This window comes from Apis florea, unplaced genomic scaffold, assembly GCF_048593485.1.
Source record: "Apis florea isolate Af1SG1 unplaced genomic scaffold, ASM4859348v1 contig_3493_pilon, whole genome shotgun sequence".
NCBI lineage: Eukaryota > Metazoa > Arthropoda > Insecta > Hymenoptera > Apidae > Apis > Apis florea.
This window is the reverse complement of record NW_028256772.1, coordinates 3,609,044-3,627,096: the sequence shown is the minus strand read 5'-3', so window position 1 is coordinate 3,627,096 and position 18,053 is coordinate 3,609,044. Positions and strand designations below refer to the sequence as shown.

The 18,053-nt window shown below is 43.9% G+C and overlaps 1 protein-coding gene across 2 annotated transcripts in view; it reads right to left on the bottom strand.

Annotated features, from left to right (window-relative positions):
- LOC100869985 (protein bric-a-brac 1) overlaps window positions 1-18,053 on the bottom strand; it is a 168,853-nt gene that overhangs the window by 7,250 nt on the left and 143,550 nt on the right. For both annotated transcript variants that reach the window (XM_086912772.1, XM_086912773.1), the window contains exon 2: window positions 3,405-3,462. In XM_086912772.1, coding sequence (XP_086768898.1) covers window positions 3,405-3,462 — 58 coding nt within the window. The remainder of the gene's footprint in view (window positions 1-3,404; window positions 3,463-18,053) is intronic.

Sequence of the window (18,053 nt, the reverse complement as noted above, 5' to 3'; positions counted from 1 at the left end):
TTTTGACGTTCTCGAGTTGCATATTTCTCATATTCTAGCGATTTTTTTCTTTTTCTTTTTTTTTTTTTTTTTTTTTTTTGCATACAAAAATATAATAGAGAGCAGCTAGGTGTCATTCAACCGTTTATTACGCAGCTAATTTACTTCGCTATTCACGTCGAAATACCTTAGCTAATGGAGAGTATCGTTACTAAATTCGAACGATTTTCAACGGAATATAAACATACACATACGTTCTCGAGTCTGTGCTCGAGCAAACTTGCTCGCTTCCACAACACCTTCGCGCTATAAGCGAATGTCAAGTTGTTATAAAAGTTCCGTCGGACCATAGTGTGTAACTATACCATCCGCATCGGAATTCAAAATGTTTGCTTTGTATTACGCTTTCTTATTAGTACGTGTTCCATTGCAAGAGTTACGAAGCTATGCTTAGTGCATGCTTGCACAAAAAAAAAAAAAAAATTGTATCATTTCACGTGGAATACGAAGGAAATCTTTTTTTTTCTTTTTTTTTTTTTTTTTTTTTTTAAATCATTTTTTAAAGATTCTAATATATAAAACCTATACGATATATGTACCATGGTAGTAGTATGTTCCGACTGGCCAAAATCTTTTTACGACAGCCCGTCTCCGTTCTATCTTCATCGCATCTTATTATTACATCGCAAAAGCGAAATGCTTTCGAGAAATTTTGTCTTTTCTTTCTTTTTTTTTTCTCTTTTCCTTTTTCAAATGGAATGTTACAACAAGATCCATCCGCTCAAATGTACATATTCGACTCTCTAAACGTGGAGAGTGGGAATAAATCGAAGAACAATTATGATTGTACACTTTGAGATTCACGTTCGATATCACATTCGAATAAGATACACGATATTATAACATTTGATTGGTAGGATTAAAAAGTTGAAACGCTTTTATCGATCTATACCATATATTCGTGACGACGAAGGCTCGAGTCGCGGCGACTAAAAATAAAGATCGAATTTATTAAACTACACGGAGTGGAAGACATCGAGCAAAAGGCACTTGCTTATATCGCTGGAATAATCGTTAACCGCGATAAGGCGCAATATATTATTATTGCTTTAACTACAATATAAACGTTACCATTATCATTATTGCTACTACTTATTACGATGATTATGGTCCCGCTGCGAATGATACACGCGACTTTGGACACGTTTCGGGGCAGAGAAAGAGAGAAAAAAAAAAAAAAAAAAAGAATTCGGTTCGCGAACCAAAGGATGGAATGCGCGTGTGGAATGTGAAAAATATCGATCGAAAGGGGAAATAATACGCGATGCTATCCCGTAATCGCTTTCTTTCTTCGTCGCTCGAAAACATTTTAACATTTAGACGACGTTGCGACAATCGAAGCTGTTTAATATATCATATACTCTCGTGGAATCGTAACGTCCGAACGAGAAGAGTTGAAGGATCGTCGCGGGAGGAGAGGAAGGAAAAAAAAAAAAAAAAAAAAGATTTACAAAGAGGCGAATCAATGACACACGGGGAAAGAGAATGAGAAGAGGTCACTGATCGTTCTCGTTCTCGTCGTTGAAATAAAGCGAGACTATCGAGTGCTTTTTACAGAAAGCCCACCACCAACGGAAACCAGAGAGGCCGTTAAAGACAAAATTAGGGTCACGTTTTCGCCTCAACTTTTCGACAAAGTTGAGGATCGCGTTCAATGATTTTTTCGTTCGACGATTGTACGGGCTGACGCTGATGTCGCAGCAGAACTCGAGCACGGCCGTTTCCTCGCTCGAGTTCAACCCCGCCTCCTCGAGGACCATCATCCTCTTCGTCTTTCCGAGGATGTTGTCGTACAATGTGCCTTTCGGTATCCCGTATTTCGTGGACGCCTGGGTGAATCGCATCTTCTGAGTGACCACAGCCTCGATCGCCTCCTGGAGATCGTGCCGCGTCCACGTGGGCGCCTTCAGCTTCAGCAGGGTCGAATAGTCAGCTAGAAAATAGTCAGGGATTTCGTCTCGTTTTTTTCGTGATACCCTGTGGCTGCACCCAACCCAGAGATCGACCGATCTCTTGGAGGAGGTAGCTGGCCGACGGACACGAGATACAGCGTTATACATTTCTCGCCGCCTAGATATTACCGGAAATACCACCATCCCCTATCTTTTTTTTACCTCCACCCCCATCCCTTTGTCGTCTCTCTTTGCGCACCATTTCTCGCTCCTCTTTTCTTTTCTTTTCGTTCGAGAATTTCGTCGTCGGCCCCGATCACAACGAATTTATCCGATCCGCGAGCACAACATCAATCGCGCAACGAAAGGGTAAGGAAAAGAAAGGGAGACGGTGCGACAAAGCGGTGAAACGACGAGATCGCGAAACGAAGCGTTTCGCTATTATTTAACCAGAAGAAAAACGATGAAAAGTCGCGAGCAAGATTTTTATTTAACCGAATCCAGGAAGAAGAAGAAGAAGAGAATCGGGATGAATGAAATATATGATCTGCTGAAAACGTGATGAAATCACTCGAAGATACTAATGGCGAGCGGTGCTACTAAAAAAAAAAGACCCAAGAAGCGCATAAACGAGGAGATTAGGTCGGGATAAATAAGAGAAAAAAAAAAGGGAAGAATCGAAATGGGCGAGAAAGGCGATCGTTGAAAGCGGGCAACCCATCGTGAAGACCAAGTTGTGACGTTTGATCCTCGCTGCGTTTTGCGAGAAAAAGAGAGAAAGAGAAAAAAGGAAAGATTCGAACGAGCGGTTAGGGCGAAGGGATACGAAGAACGCGAGTGGGAGAATTGGCTGCGAGTCGTGAACGTATTGGTCCCATTAACGGGTGGCCATTCGGTTTTCTATCTAAATTACTCTATAATATATATCAAAGTAACGGGCATATTTCTGCGCTTTATTATCAGAGATAACAACTCTGTGCCGCCTCTATCTCATTCGTGTATCATTCTCTTTCTCTTCACTCTAGTTCTTCGTATTCCTCGTACGTACAATTCTCCCTTTTCTTCGGCTCGATCTCTTCCATCGACATTGGTGTCCTCGTCGTCTCACCGATTTATACATTTTTCCAGCCCCGTTTCTTTCCTCCCTCTTCTTTCTCGATATATATATATTATTTATAATATATATACACATTTCCACCGATAAAGGCGGAACCTGTTATTCGTATTAACCTGAAGAGACACAAATTATATCGGCAAGAGGAGTAAAATGGCGATCGCGAGAAAAGTATCGTTATATGGACAATCGATCTTCTCTAATAATGTTAAGAGAGTAAGTAAGTTTCGAAGCGAAGAATCTCGAAGGAACGATGCGCAGCTTACGATCGTGTTACACATGTTATTCGTTTCCTGAAATGTGCTGCCGAGACAGCGAAGCACAGATTAGGTAGACGTGGAATGCGACGAACGACTTACCTGCTATACTCGATGTGGAGGCTCCGAGCCAAGCGTGGGATGACTCCAACAACTTGGCCTGAAACAAAAGGAAACGGATCTCGTTAGAAAATCTCGTTAGGCCGATTGAAATCACGGTGCCCAGACTGCGAGTGGCGAATCGCGGTGGGCCTCTCTCTTTTTTTTTTTTTTTTTTCTCTTTTACGCGACTCACACACGTAAGAGTAGAACCGCTTAACAAGACTTACGTAACTGTTAATAGAAAGATAATTGATACTTTTGTATCTAATTGATCTCGAAATGAAGAAAAATTATTTGTGCATGGAACATTTATTAAAAAATCTTCTTTATTTAGAAACATAGAGATAAGTATATTTTTAACGTATTTTTCATACCGTTCGAATTTTAAGCGACTTCGAAGAAACAAAATGCTTATTTTACATTGTTATATTCATATTATCGGGTGTACAAATTAATAAATTGTTCCTTTTGTTCGAAGGAAAAAGCAATTTTTTTTCGACTCTTTCGAGAATGTTTTAAATCGGTGATCGAGTAATGCTGGTGAGGCGAAGAAACAAATATGATAATCTAGACTCGAGATAACACGATATACGATCACTTCTTCGTCGCTCTTACGTCGTGTTATTAAACGTTGTCATGCAATAATACTGTCCGATCTGTGTTCGATACCGTTTTTTTCTTTTTTTTTCCCCTCCTAAAGTTATATCATTATAACAGTAACACACGGTCAATCATAGATATCTTTACGATATTTTTTTTCTTTTTTTTCTTTCATCTCTGCGAAAGTGCAGAAACCAGACAACCAATCATACATACATACATATTTATACAATAACAGGTTTGATCAGATGGTGGATTAAAAGACGCGCTTCCTTCCAACGATCTCGAGAGAATCGACGAAGCGAAAGGGTTAAACGCATCCGAGATTGGGGAGAGGAGGGAGAGGGGAAAAAAGTCCATCGAGGTCGGAAGATGGTCTCTCGGCCGAGGGAGGGAGGCTTAGAACCGGAGGCTCGCGTCTCTGCCGACAACTTTACTAATATGCGAGTTTTTCCGAGTATAAAGGGGTTGCGAGACGCGGCAAAAGCGCAAGACACACGCAAAGTTGGCTCATTTGAAAAGTTTTCGTTCCATGGTGCGGCGCGACTCGCGATTTCCGCAATACAGGAGAGATCGGAGACCGTGCGCCGACGTTCCAGACCGACTTCTCATATATAACCGGAGGAGAATCGAGCGGAGCTTCCAGGAGCTGCACACCACTCGGCTGACTTTCCAAATTAATTTTTAAGGGTCGAAGGGCCCCCCCGCTCTGCTCTCCTCATTTGATGATACGCGCCTCGATCCTCTATCAAACCTCCCCCCGAGCCTCGCATCCCCATGGAATTTCGCGGTGCCTACGCTTCTTCTCGAGTCGAAAAATTGCCGCGAGGACGCTTATATACAGGGAGGTGGGGCACGCCGCGCGCGTCGCGCTTTAAAACTTTCCTCGCCGCCGCCCCCAACTCGGAGGAGGAGGAGGAGCTTTTTTTCCTCCGCATCCGGCATTCAGATCTCTTTTTCCCCACGAATTCAACCGCTCTCTTGTTTATCTTGGACGAAACGAAATCTCGTTCGCGTTAAAAGAAAGAAAGAAAAAAAAAAGAAACACCGCCTTCGCCGCCTTCGTTTCGTTTTCGCGGTAAACGAACGCCGCGATGCGAAGCCGGAAATAACAATAAGGGTAATAACGTAACGAGGCAGCAAAAGGAAAGATAGGACGGAACGATAAAGACTGCTGCTGCATTCTATTAAGAGAGAGAGAGAGAAAGAGAGATGAGTCCGATTGTCGAGACAATAATAATAATAATAATAATAATAATAATAATAATAATAATAATAATACTTATAATAATGGTAGGTGCGGCTGTGTAGCGAGTCGGAACCTTGAACGGGGAGAAGATAAGGCCTCCGTGATTCGTTCTACGTTCCTTCAAGATGACGGTGTCTAATTTATTCAATGCCGGTACACGCAGGCCAGCGTTAAACTCTGCCTTCTTCGTTCGTCGTCTCTGGTGGATTGTTACCAGGACGAGAAATATATATATATATATATATATATATATATACACACCGGTGTCTTTGTGAGGTTGGGATGTGTGTATGAATAATTCGAAGATTTTGATCGTGGAACGATATCGCGTGATTTGGTAATAAAGAAGCGGATGAGAGGAGGAGGAGGAAACCGCAACGCGGCGCGTGCACCGGCGCAACGTGAGACGCGCACGAGAGGGAAATCGAGTTCGCCACAGGTACAAGTTCATCGTACACACGTCGCATCCTGTCATGCGTGCATTTTTCATCGTCTCGTGCCGCGGTTGTCGCGGGGTGCGCCTCGAAGAATGCACGTCGCGGTGCACGCGACGCGCCACGCGCAACAACGCGCCTTCGCCGAACGACCGCCGCTGTATTAACAAGAAAATTGCTCATCGCATTCTTTCGACTTTTCTCCCTCCCCTCCCCAGATTCCCGCTCGCCTCGAATTCGAGCTCCGCGACTATTTTTCCAGGAGAATATTTCTTGTGCTCGCTCGAATGCACCGTATAATTTCGCTAAATGGATCGTACCTCGTGTACCTGTTTTATGAGAAATTTACTATTACTCGGTTTTTTGGTCGTGGAAAGATTGTTTCGAGCGGCTCGTTCCTTCGTGGAATTGTAAATTTATTATTATTACAGAGATATTCCATATTTTTTCTTATCCAGCGATTGTTGTTGTGGGATCGAGAAGAAGAGGGGAGAGACGATGTTATGTATTTTAGAAGAAGGCGTGAATGATGGACGATTGTTTGTCGAATTTTCGAATCGAGTTGCGGATGGAGGATGATAATATTATTTAATGACGAACGATAAAATTATTGATACAGCTTGAAGAATATAAAAAAAAAACATTTACCAGCAAATTGCATAACAGTGTTACAATACTTGCACGAAGGTCATGTGATTTATGAACTGGAAATACGCTTTTGTACTCACGACATTATTTTTTTCCAACTCGATAGACACGTGTATATATCACTGCTGTAACGGTGGATTTCTGGAATATTGTCTTTGGTTTTCCATCAACTAAATCGAAAATTGGACGAAACTTTTTCGAATTTATCAAGAATTTCGAAGAAATATTGTATATTCCCTCCCCTCAACTAATCTACTACGTTGCTCGTTTAATTTTTGAAAAAGTTTTAAAAAATCGTCAAATCAATGGAAAGTCTGCTGGACAATAGAAGAAAAGAACAATAAATATAAAAATCTCTCTTTTCCTTTCCTTTTTACCTATACCACACGAGTAACTAAATTCTTCCGTACTTATAACCGCTCTCTCCGATTCGAGGAGGCGCATGACCTTTCCTCCGATCCGAAACGATTAAAATTGAAAGCGAAAGATAAACGATTCCGACCCGAACTTGATATCCAACAAACCGTGACAAAAAGGTAACCGAACAGGTGCGGAACGGATTTTTAAAACTCTTTCAAACTGATGTAAAAGAGGAAATTAGTCAGACGTTTCGAATTCTTCTTACTTTGTCTCTCGAGAGATTAAAAGATTCTCAACAATCGCGTAATAAATGTCTTGCGCGTTTCATTCACGAACGACTTCTCCCCCCAAATCCAAGGAGAGGGGGCCAACGATGATAAACAAAAGTTGGAACAGAAACGAGCACGAGCGGCCTAATTAAGAAAGGAACCTTCCCCTACCGGACAGGTGAGGTAAGGGGGACGACACACTCGCGGAAAATGCTGTGTGAACCTTCCACACAGGAGAGAGAATTTACGAGGTAGTCGTCTATCGTTGCTAATTCCTGCAAATATTTGCCGGGCAAGGATATAGGCGTGGGCGAAATGAATAGGCGTTGGAAGGACGCGAGGAGGGGAGGAAGGGGGGAGAAAGAGAGAGAGACAGCGCGAGTGAATGTATGCGCGGGGATTCGAGCGAATGCGAAGGGACGACGAGGACGAGGACAAGGACGAAGACTCGACTCGGCGGGAGAGAGCGGCAGAACGTTCTCGTTCTCTCCTTCACCGGTGCCACAGACGCTCCACAGACGCCCCACCGACGCCGTTGACGTCGTCGAGGCTGCTGCTGCTCCCGTCGACCGGCTGGTGGAGTTTCACGCGGCAGAATGCACCGCGCCACGGCAAATTTCTAATCAGATTAGCGCGGATTAGCAAAGTTCGTTTGTTCTAATGAAATTCGTCTAAATTAACGTCGTCGGAAGAGGGAGGAAGCGCGCCGCCCGAGGAGGAGCGTCGGTCGTGGTGTGGGTCGAACCCTACGCCGAAGAATCATCGTTTCTCTTTTTCCCCCACCTCTTCACCCCCCCTCGTCGCTTGACAAAATTCGATCCTCGGTCGAGAAATTTAGGGGAAGAAGCAAAGGAATAACACGAACCTCTCCTTCCTTCGTTCAAACTTTTACATCTTTTTACATTCGGCGCCTTCGTACATATATATAATTTTCAATCGAGAGGAGAGAAAGAAAGGTGGAAGGATGAGGATGGAGATGGAATGCACGTGATGGCCGAGCGAGCGGCGGAACGGAGACGAAGAGGAAAAGAAAGGAGAGGAGGAGGGAGTCGGGCACGCGCGTTAATTGTCGTGGAAACGGGCTCTCGCGCGAAAACACGAGGCACCTGTGAATCTGCGCGCACGTAGGGGCACCACCACCACGCGCGTGTAATCTAGGACACGCGGACCTTCTCTCTCTCTCTCTCTCTCTCTCTCCACCTCTTTCGCACGCACGCGCTGATATTTTATTCACCGATATCGCGCGCAAACTATTCCACCGATAGTCACGGGTTTGTCGCGCTTAAGTTCCCCTCCCCTTCCCTCCCGCTCCGCCCGTTGCGTAGCCCAACACAAACAAGCGTGTTTTATTCATCGCAACGCCGGATGCGCCGAAAACATCGGGATGATGATGTTGCACGTCGGCTCGAATTTCGCGGAAACGCGCCAGGTGATTGAGATATCTACACTTACGTACGTAACAGGTACAACAAGGTAGAGGATTTGGCATAAGTGAGAACAACTTCGATTGTATTTTGTGAATAAAAGGGAGGGGAGATAAAATATCTCTTTGCAGCCTTCCTGGTAAGACAAGAGATCCAAGATCTATGTTCTTTTCGAGGACGAATAAGATGAATAAAAAATTCAGCGCGGATATGATTTGATATCGAAACGATTTGTACACAAGGGTGAGAGAGGAAGAAAGGAATATAAGGATAGAAAAAGGATACTGTCGATCGAATCGATCGAGAACAATTAATGGAAATCTGCATCTTCTTTCCGCTAATCTTCTTCTCCGTACATACGTGCACATGGTTGTATCGAAACTATATTGTCCTTAAGTGAATGCATTTCTATTAAAATGCAATAACACCCCCATAACGTGGGAGATACGCGGATATTAAATTCCATATTATACGCGTTATATTTCGCGTTATACGTGAAATCAGGAGAAGCGCGGGAGCGTTGAATCTAAATAAATAATTTTCTTTCTTTAATACAACAAATCGCAAGAAAATAACACGCAAGTTTCCTTTTCCTAGATATTATCCCATTCGATCGAACGAATTTCGTAACCTCTCTTCTTCTTCTTCTTCTTCGAATCGATCGAAGAGGCCAATACTCTCCGTATAAAAAAAAAAAAAAATAGAAAATAACAAAATAGAAATGCCTGAAATAACTCCCTCGCTTTCGCAGGAAATAGAGTTTCGGAGGCGTAGTTTAAATTGTTTACAATTTACAAAGGTAATCGGTTAGGCCGGTTGCACAGAGAGCGGAAGGAGGAGGACACAAGAGGAGGAGTGGACGTCCTGTTGATGCATTGACTCGTCATTATCGCTTAACGAATCGTCCTGTTCGATCCGCCGGACCGCTTTTTAGCGAGTGGCTTTATTTGTGTACGATCCGTGGCCAGTCGTCGTTCAACGAGCAAATGTTTCCTCCACCATCCTTCTATATATATATATATATATATACATCTCTCGTCTCTGTTCCTGCCCGCTTTACTCGTTTTCACGAGTCTCTTGCGCTCTTTGCCGGCCACTGGTTTTTCGTCGTTCCGTTTTATTTCGAGCGGGGACTCTACAGGTAGTCACGTACGCGGTCGATGGAAAGCGACCGTCCAGATAAATCCTCTCGAATAGTCGCGTGGACGCGGCGAAATATGTTGGCTTCCAGCGAAACACGCGCACACACACACGCCTCCCTCCCCCCGCTGCTCGAATTTAACGCGAACTTTCTCCGAAACGTTTGCCGCGCATTCGATCCCATCCGCGATATTCGACTTGTTCGCTATATTCGTCGACGATAATTAAATGGACAAAAGATACGTTCGATGCCGAAGAGGATAGGGAAGATGATCGTCGTCCTTTAAATCGATTACGTCGAAAGATGGCGGAGAAAGAGAAGTTTATTTCTCGAAGGATCGAGGTTAATTTTCACTAGAGAATTTCACGGAAACCTTGTATTCCTCCACCGAAACACGGGTATCGAGACAGCGTAGGAGAAAAGAATAGGATTTATTGTAACACGGGATGATATCACGCTAGGCGAATTATATTCGCGTATAAGATGGAAATAAGGATATATAAGCACGATGTGGGTATATGATATTCGCTGTTAAAATCACGAGAACGCGTGTCTTTCTTTATTTCCGACTCGTGCCGGGTTCTTGACTTTCGGCGAGCCAAAGATAACTGGTTGTTGAAATCCAACCGGTATAAAAACATACGTGTTCCGTGTATATTATCTCTGAAGAGTTGAGTGGCCTCGCGAATCTCGAGGAGGAGCGAACGTTTCACGACTTGCTCTCCGACGACTTGCTTTTCTAATCCGAAAGCAAATCCTTCACGCGATAAGATACAATGTTACAACCCACGGTAATATACTCGATTGCGTCACTTTTCCTATTTCGCGAATACATTCGCGAGAGTGAAAGTCCTCGCTCAACGTCTTGCCTCTCTCTCTCTCTCTCTCTGTAACTAACCAGCGTGTTGGAATATTATATATTCGTCTTTCTTCGTGTCTCGCGATTTTTGCGAAGAAATCAATTTAATCGAACAAGCGATTCAAACGAAGAAGACGATAATAATCCTCGGAGAACATAGATCAGACCCTTTTTCTCCTTCTTCTTCTCGACAATTGCCACGCTCGAAACAGGAAAAAGGAGGAGGAGGAGGAGGAGGATTTCGGTTAATTTCGCCGGCTCGTTCGTTGGCAATCTATCGGGACGATAGATCGTTCTCGGGCTTTAATATATAAGGAATGGATTATCCGTTGAATAATGTGCCGAGCTGTGCTAAGCCGCAAGCAACGTCGGTGGTCGGCGAACGAGCACGCACACGGTGAACACGTGCACGCGTGTACACGCGTACAGCCGCGCAATCACGCGTGTCCCGATGAGCCTCACCTATACACCCCCTCCTCCCCCTCGCCCGGATCGAGGGGGAGGTTGCGTTCGATGCTGCGCCGTTAGGAATAGGGATAGAAACTCGTGTACACCGGCGACGATGGCAAGGGGGATGTGGAGCGCAGCGCAAAGCGGAGCGTACGTAGATCGGAGCGGAGAATGGCGAAGAGAAAGGAGGGAGAGAGAGGGAGGCGGTAGGCAGCGGTAGACGCGCTAGGAGAGAGAGAGAGAGCGAGAAAGAGAGAGAGAGAGAGAGAGAGTGGGTCGAGCTGGCCAGAGAGAACGGAGTTAGCGCGATGTTAGCTCGCATGTATGTAGATAGAGTACTGAACTATGTATTAGAGTCGTGTACCTTCCACATAGATATACCGGGGTTTGTATAGTACAAGATTTGCCATTGGCGGACCAGCTCTGAAATCCTGTACAACGGGTGCTCTCGAAATCCATGCCGGACCCGCGACATCTAAACGATACTTTACGAGCCGCGAAAGCTAGCCCCCCCCCCCAGCTATCCCGGCTACGAGGATTAAATCCCGATCCACGCATCCCCTCTCCTCCTCCACGGCTACGATCCTCGTAAATTTTCGTAAAATTTTCTTCGAAGTTTCTCTCCCCCTGTCGAACAGAGAAAGAGAGAGGAAAAGTACACAGATGTAACGAACGGGACCGGACCGTATTACGAAGCGAATTTATTTCGCCACTCGAACACCGTGTTACTCTACGAGAAGGAGAAGGAGGAGGAGGAGGAGGAGGAGAGAGAGAGAGAGAGAGTGAAACGAATCTCTGCAAACAGAGCGGATACGGAAACGGATAAACGGAAGAGAAAGGACGAGAAAGCGGAGAGTGCTTGTAAACTGAGTGTGTACTATAAAAATACGGTGGTAAGGAGCGCAAACAAAGGGGACAAAGACGAAAAGGAGGAGCAGGAGAGAAAAGGAAACGGGTCGATGCGAAAGAGGGTTGTGCGGGGGTTGTCCGCGTAAGCGAGAAAACGGTGTGACGACGATCATGCTCCGAAAGACGCTCAAAAAGCAGAACATTCTTTTTAAGGCGGAGGGAAAGAACTCCCCCTTCCTTTCCCCTCCACTTCGACCGAAAGGAACTCTCTTCTCTCTGCTGCGGTTAACCCGTGTACTCTGATCTGGACGAGAGAGAGAAAGAGAGAGGGAGAGAAGGAGTCCAGAAATCGTTCTAGACGGAGGGCTCTGGAACGATAATTAAGATAAATAAGAGAGAGAGAGAATCGAAGGCACAATGGACGGGGTTACGCTGGTAACGCAAAGAAAACAGAAGCGGGAGAAGAAAAAATAACACTCTTGATTCCGCGAAAGGAGAAAATCAAAGGGACCCTTCTTCGAGAAAGAGAGGAGGGAGGGAGAGGGAGAGAGGGAGGATCGGGGAGAAGGGAAGAAGGGGAGAAACGGAGCGGCGCGAACGACCGTAAACTTTAAATTTACGAAGTGATATACACGCCAAACATCCGGTAGATATTTAAACTCCGGTTTCACTAAACTCAACAATAACGTTTGCCGGCTATTTCGGGTCTAGCCGTGATCTCTCCCTCGATTCACGCCGAGTCGTGTCATAACCGTTTGATACTATTCGAATCGGTATACAATAGCAATCCGCGAAACTATACCGTCCGACATGAAAATTCGACGTAATCCGAAAAAAATCTTGATTTTCGAACGAAAATTTGTCGGGTTTTTTTTTTTTTTTTTTTTTATGCGTCGACCAATTCTCTTTTAGAATAGAATAATCTCTTCTGATTATTTTGAACACGAATTTCTTCGTCTATCTTCTAGAATAGGAATATTTTATTTCAATATATATATATATATATATATATATATATATATATACAACGCGTGTTAGATATTTTTATTATTAAAATTATTTTTATTTAGAAATTCTCGCGAATCTACTTATTTCGCTTGTCAGAGCCAATTCTTTTGCAATCTCGGCCAACGTTTCACTTTGTTCCGTGTCTTGTACAGTTGGCCTTATCCCGCGGGGATCGGGTTTAAATACGAATGAACCGATCCGTATCTTTCGTTCCTTGGAACGTCTTAAACCGGCACGAATTTACTTACTCGTGTCAACGATAATTCCCATGCTTTTCCAACGAAAGTTTCGCGGTCGACGACGGTTGCGGCCACCCGATTGAATATGCATACGTTTGCTCGAAGTTTTCTTTCTTTTTCTCTTCTTCTTTTTTTTTTTCATTCGGTAATCAGTCGATTCATTATTCGTCAGCAAATAGGTCACAGACGAAATGTATTTTTTTATTCATACAATCCGTATTTGCGAGAGAAGAAACTTGTTTTATGAATTACCCTTCTTCCGCATCTCTCTTGGTCTTCCTTCGAGATCGGGGAGAATCAGGTTTGCACAACAAACCCTTTATCCCTTGTATTATAGATCGCGCACGTAATTCCACGATTGATAACCCATCGAAATAGACGGTTGAGATATTGCGACTATTGTTTATGAAAATTTTAAAACTCGATTCTACGCGAGTTCCATAACCGTGTCGCGACGTCGTAGATTATTCTGCTCGTTTTCGAAATCGATCGAAATAACCCGGCTCGTGCTGATCGATGTGTGTGTGTGTGTGTGTACAACTTTTCGTTTATTCCTTACCAAAATATTTTTTTCTTTTTTTTTTTTTTTTCTCCCCGTTGTTTAGGTTCATTGGCCAGATCCCGATGACGATGCGAAATTATTATCGATTACGAAAGGATATTTTGAGGATTTTTGGAAAGGAAATTTAGAGAAAAGGAAAGAAAAGTGTGATAATTCGACATTTAAAACTCGAAAATTTAAAACTTGATTCCTTTTTATGGACGATGATCCGATATAAAATGCGAAAGTTGGAAGTGAAAAATAGAAGGAGGGGAAGTTAGAATTAAATAGAAAAACGAGTATTGCGAGTTCACACGTTGACGGCCGACATTATGCCAATTATATATATATAATATCAAATATATGTAATATCAAATACAGTTGGCAGTTAGTTGAAACGTGTTAAGAAGCGAGCACACAAATCTAACGGCGAAGCCGTTAAAAAAAAGTAAAATATGTTCTTCGTCAAATATAAATGTCGACGTTTCAAAAGTGACAATGAAAAAGAAGAAGAAGAAAAAAAAATGAAACAGAAAATACAGTTTGAAAACTTATAAGATAGACCGAGATCCACTTTCGTGCTAAAGATAGAGGAGAAAAAAATAAACAGAACTCGAAATTAAATATAAAAAGTACGATTCTTGTATTCGAATATTAAAAAGAAACGCGTGCACAAATCTCCGGACGGTGGAATAAGATATTTATAATATCTTTTTCTTAGAAGAAAGAAAAGAAACGAAAAAACGAGAATATGAAATAACGAAGAGAGAAAGGGGGAAACGGCGTTTCGAAAGCGCCTAAGATGGCGACGACGTCCGGAAGCTTTGGTTCCGGTTCGCGTATTCGCGGGCAATTAACGTGCCTGATTCTAATTCGAGCCGATTAAAAGCACGACGTCCCGGCAATATCGTTCGAGCGATTTAATTTAATGCGGGGTGCCGAGTCGATTGAATCCAAATCGATTCCGCTACGACTCGATTGGATTAATCCGGCCGATTAATTCGACAAAAACTAATTCGTTCGCCGAGTTCGTCCAAATTATTCTAACCTCGTTCTCGAGCCAAATGACGACGATTCCTCCGGCTGTCGTCGCTCGCTTCTTCTCTCTCTCTCTCTCCTTCTCGCGACGAGCCGCTTCTTCCTCCTCGACTCGACGAGTTCCTCAAAACGCGACCGTTGATTGGATTTCATCGCGATGAGCATTGAAATAAGCGTGGCGCGTAGCTTAAACTTTTGAGAAGTTTAGAATAGGTTGGCAATTAGTCCGGCAAGGGATACGGAAAGGGATCTTTTGGGATCTAAATTGGAGTGGACAGTGAATCTTGTGGGATACGTTTTGGAGATTCGTGAATATATAATCCCGAAATCGTGCGAGTGTTTAACTTTTTTTTTAGCTCGTACATGCGGATGAAAAGAACTGAACAATTCATTCGATGCAATGATGACTCGGAAAAATTAGGATTTCTAAGGAAAATTAGTTCGATAACGGATAAATGACGAATATTAATTTTCACGTAAGTTTTTCATATTGAACGAAGATGATTATATGTAAAGTGTGATTAATTTATTTATTTTTTGTTCTTCCTTCGTGTCGTCGTGTTAACAGGAATAACAGAAATTCAACATTTGAAAACTCGCTTGATTTCTAAAATTTCTAAAACAGTCCAGAGTTTCTTTTTTTCTACGAAAGCGAAACGTTCGGGAAAAAATTGATCAACTGTGACTCGTGCGCAAGGAAACACCCATCAAGTTGCAGGAACGAAAGGTGTTAATTGAACGTTTCCGGTTCGCGAATCCGCGAAACAATTGAAATTTTTACTTCTCGCGGCATTGTTGGGAGAAATAAATTAAACGGATCGTTTATTAAATCGTTTAAAAGCGGGAACGCGCGAATTCGCAAATTTCTCGGCTCCTTATTTAGCCGGAATCCACTTTAAACCTCGCTTATATACGCTTTCAAGGGTTAAACCGGCGAAACGGAACACCGAAGATCTCGAGAACAGGGGCGGTAATCCCGGGGCATCGTCGTTTTGTGCGTAGATTCGCGAAACCGTCGATTCATTATTCATTTCGGCGAGACGGACGCATCTGTTGTATGAGAGCGAGCGGGATCTGGAAGGGCGGAGAGGGTCGCGGGAAAAGGGTGGCGCGAGGAGGGGTGGACTTCTAAATTCATCACTGGACGAGGACGTTGCCCTCCGGCGGGTGGGTATATATATTTTTTAGCGGAGCGGGTACCGCGATTAAAGAGTCGAGAACAAAAGTCACCGTGGAGGCAACGTAATTCCATCCTTATGAATCTTCTATGCTTCTCTTACCGCGTGCCTCGAGCCCAACCGTCATATTCCACCGGCTTTGCCATCGCGCGCGCCACATCGATCTCGAATTCTATAAGCCCGCATAATTACGCGCCTTTTTTCGAATTCTCTTCCACCGATTTCCGCCTCTCCGTCGATACGATCGTATCCACCCTCGAAAAGGAGTTGCCTTTTCGTGGCGCGATTTATTATCGATGAATATATCGGTAAATCAAGTAGTGATTTATAACAAGCAATCTCTGAAAAAAGATCTCTCGAGAAAGCAACGAAGATTAAGATTTTCACTTGTTGTGACAACAAGTGAGTGAGCCAAAGAAGAAAAGAACGAGGGAGGAGAAGGAGAAAAAAGGAGGATACCGGAAATCGTGTGACGCGTGTCGAGAGAAAAAATTGCGAAAGAAAAGCGTGAAAAAAACGAAAGGGGTACAAAAGAGCAGAACGATGCGCATCAGCGGCACGTGATCGCGAGAGCACGATGTCGCTTTTTCCTCTAGATTGCGCGAAGTCATCGGAAATAACGCGATTAACTCTCGAGCCCTTGGGGAGCGAAAAAGGGGAGAGAGAGAGAGAGAGAGAGAGAGAGAGAGAGAGAGAGAGAGAGAGAGAGAGAGAGGGAGCAGGAGGAGGAGGAGGAGGATTTTTCCCGACCGCGCGTTACCGTTTCTCGGCGATACCAATCGGTGCCGCATCACTGACACGGTATTCAAACCGGATTCGCTTATACCGCGCCATCGACGTTCCAATCGTCCTCGAAGGGCACTCGATGCTGCGTCCCTTCGAGGAAAAGGACGCTTCCCGCGTCGACGATACGATTCGATCGCCTTTGACCCCGTTAAGAGGGTTCGTTTTGACCCGAGCAAATCGAATTTCTTTGGGCGGACGATCGTCCCATCTCCCCTTTCCACTTGGATAAGGACGTACCAACTATTTCGACTCTTCACGGACGAGATGACGCTAATATAGGCTATGATATCTCTGCGCCTCTGTCCTCGTTTCGTACTCGTCGACGGATGGGCGAAAAGTATGATGAATTGTTCGATGAATTAATTGATTAACGATGATCGAGTGGTTTATTAATATTTTTTTCGGCCACCTCAAAGAGTTTGTCGGAAACAAACTATCTTCGAGATACGAATTTTTGAATCGAGATCGGAAAATGGAAATATATCGGAAAGCGACGAGAGCAAAATTCCTCGAGAGGAAGTTAATTTAAGGATTGATTTATTCAAGGCGCGGATGGATCGACTTTAAAAGCTTTATCGTGCAAAACGAGATGCGTAAATTTTAAGATAAATATAGCGACAACGATACGAATATCTGAGAACAGATACATAAACATACCTAAACATCAAGTTATAAATTACTACAAAAAAAAAAAAAAAAAAAAAAAAAGGATATATCGCCTCCAACTTCGTCCAATTTCTATTAATATAAACGCCGATATATGTTTTAGCGTGGAATATTTCGCTTTCCAAATTAGATTAAAAAAGAACAATGACGACAAATGCAAGGCGTAGCAACAGCAATCGACACGAAGGCACGATATTGCTAATCCCTCAATCAAGAAGACCACCTTAATAACATTCGTGTCTGCTTTCGTACGATTAAAAACATTTATCGAAGATCAATTTAGCGAGAAGCGATTAGCATTGATTCATCGATACCGGCACGTAAAGACCGGTGGTTTACAGATACACGATGGGATAACGCGCGTGCGAAACTCGATCTCGTTGTGCAACGATGTAACAGCAAAGAAAGGTGTGTGTGTGTGTGTGTGTGTGCGCGTATACGTATACGTACACACGAAGGAAAGTGGGGCCGAGACCGTTTTCCCTAGTTAACCGAGGGAAAGGGGGAGGGATAGATAGTTGGGCGAAAGAGACGAGCCAGATTCGGACTGTTTCGATCGACTTAGCGGTTAGAGGATAGGCTCGAGCATTATTCGTACGTGCCTGTGCCTCGGTTACGCGGGCTATCGATTCCTTGGTCGCTTGCCGGGGGTAGTAACGTTTCCCCTCGAAACACAAACACAGGGCCTCCTCGCATGCATGCGCGATGCAACCCCATGGTATGCATTCGATACGCACGTAGTAGGTAGCTACCAAGAGGAAAGAGGTCTCCGCATCGCGCGATCGATGTTTGATTGCACTTTATATCGCGTTTCTCTCTTACCCTATCCTCCCACTACTACTTTTCCCTCTCTTCGCCCCTCCCCCTTGCCATCATCCCGCTTGCCTTCGCCCGATCCTCCTCCTTCTCT